The sequence below is a fragment of the Eurytemora carolleeae genome, unplaced genomic scaffold (genome assembly GCF_000591075.1).
Source record: "Eurytemora carolleeae unplaced genomic scaffold, Eaff_2.0 scaffold57, whole genome shotgun sequence".
NCBI lineage: Eukaryota > Metazoa > Arthropoda > Copepoda > Calanoida > Temoridae > Eurytemora > Eurytemora carolleeae.
In genome coordinates, this window is record NW_019396351.1 from 278,618 (window position 1) to 286,797 (window position 8,180).

At 37.1% G+C, this 8,180-nt stretch overlaps 1 protein-coding gene across 8 annotated transcripts in view; it reads right to left on the bottom strand.

Annotated features, from left to right (window-relative positions):
* The window catches only part of LOC111701538 (protein tramtrack, alpha isoform), an 85,288-nt gene that overhangs the window by 28,281 nt on the left and 48,827 nt on the right, over window positions 1–8,180 (bottom strand). For 7 of the 8 annotated variants that reach the window (XM_023472861.1, XM_023472860.1, XM_023472862.1 and 4 more), the window contains one exon: window positions 1,871–2,815. In XM_023472861.1, coding sequence (XP_023328629.1) covers window positions 1,871–2,726 — 856 coding nt within the window. In that variant the 5' untranslated portion in view covers window positions 2,727–2,815. Of the gene's footprint in view, window positions 1–1,870; window positions 2,816–2,953; window positions 3,260–8,180 lie in introns of those variants that run through there. The other variant, XM_023472857.1, reaches the window with a different exon arrangement.

Below are 8,180 nucleotides of genomic sequence, written 5' to 3' on the forward strand. Positions count from 1 at the left end.
TTACAGAAAATGATCTATGCCATAGATGAAATAAATTTGAATATTCTGAAAAAAGAAAAAATTGCTACAGAAAATACTTTATGCAAAGTTGGCAGGGATTGCAGCAAGGAAAAACGGAGTCTTGGATCAATAGATGGGAATTGGGAGGGAAAAGGAGGATAGAAGGAGGATAGAGAAGGAGGATGAGGGAGGGAGGGGGCAGAAGAGGGATAGGAAGAAGAGAAAGGATTGGAATGATATGAAAAATAAGAGGGATAGGAAGAAGAGAAAGGATAGGAATGATATGAAAAATAAGAAGGATAGGAAGAAGAGAAAGGATTGGAATGATATAAAAAATAAGAGGGATAGGAAGAAGAGAAAGGATAGGAATGATATGAAAAATAAGAGGGATAGGAAGAAGAGAAAGGATAGAAAGGATAAGAAAATAAGAGGGATATGAAGAAGAGAAAGGATATGAAGGATATGAAAATATAAACAATAGAAGTATAGAAAGGATATGAAGGATATGAAAATATAAAGAATAGAAGTATAGAAAGGATAGGAAGGATATGAAAATATAAAGAATAGAAGTATAGAAAGGAAATGAAGGATGTGAAAATATAAAGAATAGCAGTATAGAAAGGACAGGAAGGATATGAAAATATAAAGAATAGAAGTATAGAAAGGATATGAAGGATATGAAAATATAAAGAATAGAAGTATAGAAAGGATATGAAGGATATGAAAATATAAAGAATAGAAGTATAAAAAGGATATGAAGGATATGAAAATATAAAGAATAGAAGTATAAAAAGGATATGAAGGATATGAAAATATAAAGAATAGCAGTATAGAAAGGACAGGAAGGATATGAAAATATAAAGAATAGAAGTATAAAAAGGATATGAAGGATATGAAAATATAAAGAATAGAAGTACAGAAAGGATAGGTAAAAAAGGAAGAATAGGAAGGACAGAAAGGATAATAATGACATGAATGTTATAAAAAGAATAATAGTAAGAATAGGAAATACACATGAATTGTGATTGTAGGGTAAATTAAATCTATTAATATTAAGTTCTCCAATATAAAGAAAGCTTTAAATCAATAAATAATGGTAAAGGGTCTACTTTGGAGGGAATATCTAAGTCCAAGAAATATTAAATCGATTTCAAGATTATTCAAACTGTTTGACAGTGATTTATGTAACTAGGGATACAAGATCCTTTATAATGGTCAAAACGCGCGGACTCAGATCCTTCACAATCCGTTCAAATATTTTAAATTTTATCCTAAATCTCTCGGGTTCCATAAGTTCATTTTTAATACTTAAAAATGCAATTAATGCACTTAGTGCACTGTGAAGGCGCGTGAGAACTTATACAAAGGATTTGCCGCGGTCTAGACGGAATTTAACTTGATTTAACTGCTTTGAAGTTTAATAAACCATTGTATAATACCTCCACCTCTCATTTTTACAATTCAAATTACAATCAGACACTTTGTAGGAAAAATAGAATATTTACAATATCTGTAAAATAATGTCGGACCGGGTGGGAGAGAGACATATTGAAAAGTCTGGAACACAAAGAATCTTAAATAGTTCGATCGATCAGAAATATGTCTTAACATTAAATCTAAATCGGAGATATTAGGTTGAAATTTAACGTTCAGTTATAATGGATCTTTAGATACGAAACGTCCTCCAAAGTTTTTGCCAAAAACTCTGATTTTGCCATCTTTGTGACCCAGTTTAGTAGACCTTTGATATTTCAAACTTTGAATTCTGTTAGATCAAATTCAGGTTGCAAAGATTTAGGGATTATAAAATTTGAGTTTGAGGCAAAATCTCAGTTTATTTAATAACAAATGTTCTAAAAAAAGTATTTACCTTCGGGTGAAAGCGACATTGCTCCGGTCCCTTCTTTAAGGCTTTTGACGGGGCTTTGCTCATTCTCCATTGTATCCGGAAGGTTTGAGGAGGGATGGGAGGGATGGGAGGAATGGGAGGAATCTTCATGGGAAGGTTGATGGTGAGGGGAGGTATGCTGGAGAGGGGAGGGATGAGGGAGAGGGGAGGGATGAGAGAGAGGAGAGGGATGATGATGAGGAGAAGGAGTGTGATGTAAAGGAGATGATGTTTCCTCTCTCATTCTCTCCTCAGAGAGGTTTACAGCTAGAGGAATGGATTCGGCTCCGGAGAGTCTACGAGGACGACCTCGCTTTCTCTTAGGTCCTAAGAACCCATGCGGACTGGAGGACGCCTGAAGTCTTTTTAAGGAATGCTCCGGGGACATAAGAGACCCATGGTACATGGGTAGGTGAGGAGCAGGGTTTGGGAGAGGTAGAGATAAACGAGGTCCAGGAATACCACCATGGGATTCATTTACATCCGCCAATCCTTTAATCTTTAATCCTTCAGCAACCTTGAGCAGAGAACTAAGGTTCTCCTGGTCCACTGAAACCTCTCCTCTATACATAAACTCCAGCAGAGCTTTCATCTCCTCGTAGCGCACATCCTTGAGGAAGACTACAGGGTGTTTATCCGGGGTGTTGTAGAACATGGAGTGGAAGTAGGGCGAGCAGGCGGAGAGAACCATCTTATGCGCCTTCAAGTTCAACCCCTCGCAGGCTAGTGTTACATCAACAAATGCCTCGTGATTCAGGAGATCCTCAAATACAGAGAGGAGATTGTGTTGGTGATTATTCCACCGCAGACAATACTGCTGAGGCTGTGATATCGCCATTTTGTCGGCGATTGGCGGTTGTGGCGGGGATAGGACTAGTACATTGACCGGGTGGGTGAGTTCAGATTTGGGTCAGCCGATACTCATTCCTGAAAAAAGAAATAGAAATTAGATTTTACAAAAATTCAACACAACAATTATTTTTTTCCCACAAAAAACGAACAAAATGATGAAAAAACTAAATACAAATGTATGTTTACGTTTAATTTCATAAATATAAGTATTACCTATGAACGATCGGCAATTTACAGTGTATATATTTTTGTATATATGATATGGCAGTTATAAGAATGGGATAGCATGAAGAGGAGTGCAAAGCCCCAAAATCAGCCAAAAAGAGACCATTTTCACACAATCACAATCACAAATAACAATTTTTACAACAATCACGGATCACATTAACAAATCCCTAATCACCGGGAAAACAACTTCCAGGGATGTCAAATCACTGTCAAGGGGAGGGAGCAGGAAGTTAACGTTGAAATCCCCCAGGGGCACCAAGATGGTAGGATGGAGGGTGCAGGATTCAAACTGGGGCCTTATAGCGGTTCCATGGAGGCCGAACCAATAAATCGATATTAGGGCTTTAGAGGCCGTATATATATATTATATAGTGGAGACTAGGGTTCCAAATAGATCAATACTACTGCATGATACTCTCTCTTACTAGCTCTCTAGTTTTCTATCCTTTTATCCTCTATACTTTATCCCTTGGTTTCTAGTTGTCTATCCTTCCATCCTTCTATCCTCTATATGCTATCCCTTGGTTTCTAGTTTTCTATCCTTCCATCCTTCTATCCTCTATACTTTATCCCTTGGTTTCTAGTTTTCTATCCTTCTATCCTTCTATACTCTACACTTTATCCCTTGGTTTCTAGTTTTCTATCCTTCTATCCTTCTATCCTTCATAATTTATTTTTAGGTTTCTAATTTTCTAATCATCCTTTAAACTTTTTCTCTTGGTTTCTTGTTTTCTATCCTTCTATATCTTATATATGATCTCTCTCTTTATCTCTCTATCCTTCGGCTGTCCCCTCTCTTTATATCCTCATGATCTTACTCCATCTTAAATCTCTCTCGCTTCGTCCGACCCCTCCCTTTTTTCAACTCCAAATTCTGCAAAAATTAACTCTAACCATAAATATCCTTTTAATAACCGGGCCTCTTTACTCTAAAGGTTTCAGCCTATACCACACCAAGCAACCAGGGAACAAAGGACTATAAGTCATATTTCCGCGGCGCGGCACCTGTAGCGGGAAACCAGGCAGCGCCGAGCAACAATTATCGATTATATTATAAATAAATAGATAAATATGAATAGATAGATATTAGTACATAAATAGATAAATAGATAAATTATAAATAGATTTATTAATAGATAAATCAAATAGATTAATAGATATAGATATAAGTATCTACATAAAAAAGATTTATAGATAAATAGATAAATCAAATAGATTAATAGATAAATAGATGAATAGAGAAATTAAATAAATAGAAAAAAGATAAATAGATGAATAGAAAAATTAACAAAGTTGGATAAATAGATATAGGAAGATAGATAAATAGATATAAATAGATTTAAAGGTTGAATTTGAAATAGATTTGAAAATCAAATAATATTCACCAAAACATGCCATTAAAAATAGATTTTTCCTTTAAAAACTTTTTAGATTTATGAAATCCTTAGTTCTAATAAAGATATGACGTTAAACGAATATCATGTATTTCCTATATTTATTGGAATTTATTCTGCTGTAGGTTATGTATGTAATTATACCAGTTCTAGGGTTTCATATATTTATACAAACACATATATATTAGTATACGTATTAAAGGTGATAATCTTGTTCTTAATCTTGTTCTTGTTAAAGTTTAAACAATTTTACAACACGGCAACTACAAGTAAACAGGTTCAAGGCCTTAATAGATAATTTCAAACTCCCCCGCATTCCCCCTCTCCCTTCCTCCCCCTCCTCCTCCTTCCTTCCCCTTCATGGATCCCATATGTCATCCTAACTAAAAATAGCAACATCTCCTTGGCCTAAGCCCCCCCCCCCTCATACATTCCAAAACTCAATTTACCATAACCGATATTGCATGAATACCCCCCGGACAAATTTCATAAAACTTTTAAATTCTTTGAAATATTGAAATAGAAATAGCTATCTGCGTTTGTTCTAAGCAGTGTATGAAAGCAGTTACCTATGCAAGGACCAGGTTGCCTGGAATGCAAGCCTATGCAGTTTCATGCAGTACCATGATCCTGCCTGGTATTGCCTAGAATTCAAGCTAACTATATACACAGGTTTAAATTAAGTTGTTGTAAACATTATAATCAAACCTTATTGTTTAATTTCTTAAAAAACGTTTAAATTCGTTCTTAACTTAAAACCAAGATTATCTTAGCTTATCTGAAGATCAACTCTTTTTAATAATTTTAAACTTTCGCCTCCGCTACTCATGAGCTGAAACCATCCTAGCGTTAAGATTACTAAGGAGCAATGCACTTGAAAAGAGATCAAGAAACGTGACCAAACTTTTTAAAAGAAGATTTATCTAGCGTTTCATGAGTTATAATTGAAGATTTTGCTCAAGAAGAACAACCTAAGACAAGGAGAACTAAAAGAACCAATGAAACCAGGGAACAATAGGAACCAGGAGAAACAAAAGTACTAAATAAACTAAAGAAGAACCAAAAATATCTGGAGAACTATTGAGAAAAGGACGAAAGAAACCCCGAATAATCAGATAAAAAGGATAAGATGATAATCAGGAGAACCAGGAAACCCGGGATGGTCACAAGAACCTGGAAAACCCTGAAGACCAGGACGTTTAGAAATGAATCAGAAAAAAACGAAAAGATTTGACATGTTCAAATAAACGTTTAACTGAGATTGGGGTTTAGCTAGATGCTCTAGGTATAATAAAGATAGACTCCGGTGAGTGAGGGTTGGGTTTAGGACAGTTTAATTAATGGTAGAGTTCACACTAAATTGGTACCCGGCAGGGAGCTCTTTAGCACCCTTAAACCAAACAAATACCTCGCACCCTGATATATTCATTACAAACCAGCCTCCGACAGATTAAGTGAAAAAAAGAAAATTTTGCCTAAAAGTTGAACAGGTGTTTTTTAACGTATTATAAAAACTGAAAGCTAGAACTTATATTTTTGCTAGTTCAGTCAAATACATAAAGCAAATACATCCTCTTCGAAGAAAGAAACCTAGTTCTTGTTGGCATTTCAAACCCACGGAGTTATCGTTGCAACTTGTTGCATTTCTTAGCTCTTCTATTATAAGAGGTACCCTGAGATCCGGGTGAGTAGGTAAACCATGAACTGAAACTAATCCAGGCAGAAATAATTATAATTTTATTCATTTCGTTCCAGCCATTGTTTCATTGAAACCATTGATCGAGCTCTAGGGGTTTCAAACCATAATAACGTCTCCTCAACTCCTAGTTTTGTCAATATCAACATTTTCTTGAACCTTCAACTTGTTAAATCAATGAATTTATCAACACATTAAATCCTTGGATTTGATAACGTTAAATGTTAAATGTTTTATGCTCTGAGATAAACCAGTTCAACCTGATGCAAAAATAATTCCCAGACAAGAGTTAGGGTTCGACCAGAATAAAGAGAAGAGTTGAGGCGCAGGGTTGGGACGGATGATATAAGTAGAATCATGCATCAGGTTGGTTCGTGTTGCCTGGAGAACCTGTGAACCTGTGCCTGGTCTCAAGGCGGGGTGAGTGTCCTGGAGAAGAGAGGAACGAACCCAGACACTCCCAGGATCCAATCCCGGGCCCTGAACAGACCTGGATACGTGGTTACAAACCAGGACCAGAACCCGGGCCCAAAGCAAACCTGGATATATGGATTAAAAACCAGAACCAGGGCCAGGGTTCTGGGCAAACCTGGATTTATGGACCGGAACTCAGGTCCTAAATAGATATGTGGATATAAACCAGGACCAAAGCCAGGGCTCTGAGCAGAAATGGATTTATGAATTCGTGCAAAAGGTTCTAAATAGGTCTAGATATATGATTATAAACAAGTATCCAAATTCAGGCCCTGAGTTGGCTTGGGTGTATGGATACAAACAAGGATGTAAGCCCAGGGTTTGAGCATATCAGGATATCAGGATATCAGGATATCAGGATATCAGGATATCCGAGCACTGCGACATCAATATGTCTGGATAAAGGGACACAAGCCAATAACCTGGACTAAACTATACACCTGGACACTTACGGAGGGTTACCCCCTTCAAGATATTAAACAATTCAGCCTTTTACTTAATTAAAGACTGTGAAGTTTCAAGTATCATACCTCGGCCCTGTTGATATTATAGCTAATGAAAATGCCAATGACCCTTCCCTAGACTACACCAAGTCTTGGAGCTGATATTATATCCGGGCCCAGGAGGAGTTACAGGTCCTTTAGTTCGCTTGTTAAATTGCAATACTATCATATTCAACCATTGTTTAGGGTTGGTATCGTGAGAAAACTCAACCAAGGATGAAAACTGAGCCTGGTGAGCCCAGGGGAGTCTAGGGCCCAACCATTAAAAGTATGATGGGCCCAGCACAGACAAGGGATTGTCCCAGGCTGAGAACAATTTAGATTAATTACGCCAACCAACATCATTTCTCAAAATCCTTCTAGTTCTACAGAAATCAGAGCTGCCTGGATTACTCCGGGTTAGTGTAATAACTAGGTTCATCGTCCTGGCAGGGTTTGCAAGTGTATCCGTCCCTTCGGGGGTATCCGTCTTAATCTATTACATCCAGGATACGGATAAACTCAAACCTAGATCCGTCATCAATCCTGTTTCCGATCTGTGTGCACGTGGAATAGGAACTAAATGTGGATAATATTCGGATTTAAAGATATTTTAAATCTAATTTTGATGAAGTCTAATTCTTTCCGTCCTGGATCATTTCTTATGATTCATATGAGTACTTTGGGGGTAATCCGTCTTACGAGAGCAGTTTTTGCTGCTCAACCCCTACCTTTACTCTGCAGGGGTAAATTGAATTCTTAGAACTAGCCTAGGCCTGTTATCAGGGTACACAAATGAACTGGGAGCAAGGTTTGAACCCCCGACAGCGGAGAATAATTAAAATTTGATATTTGTAGACGTGAATAAATACAGTGATGTTGGAACAGGTTTGGTTAGATTACATCAGATCTCCAGGACACTGCTGAGATCTGACGGTTGCAAGCCGTTGAGGAGAAGAACGTGAGTAAAGATCAATTTATTGATCCAACCATTACATAGAAATATCTTGTCTTTGTGATAAACCCCTTTGTGGTGGGACAAAAACCAAAAACCATTTGTTGGGTCGGGAATATTTTTAAAATAATACGCAACAAAAAATATTCCACAAGATTACTCCATTTATCAAAGGGAGTGGGGTGGGGTGGGGGATACGCTGCCCCGTCTA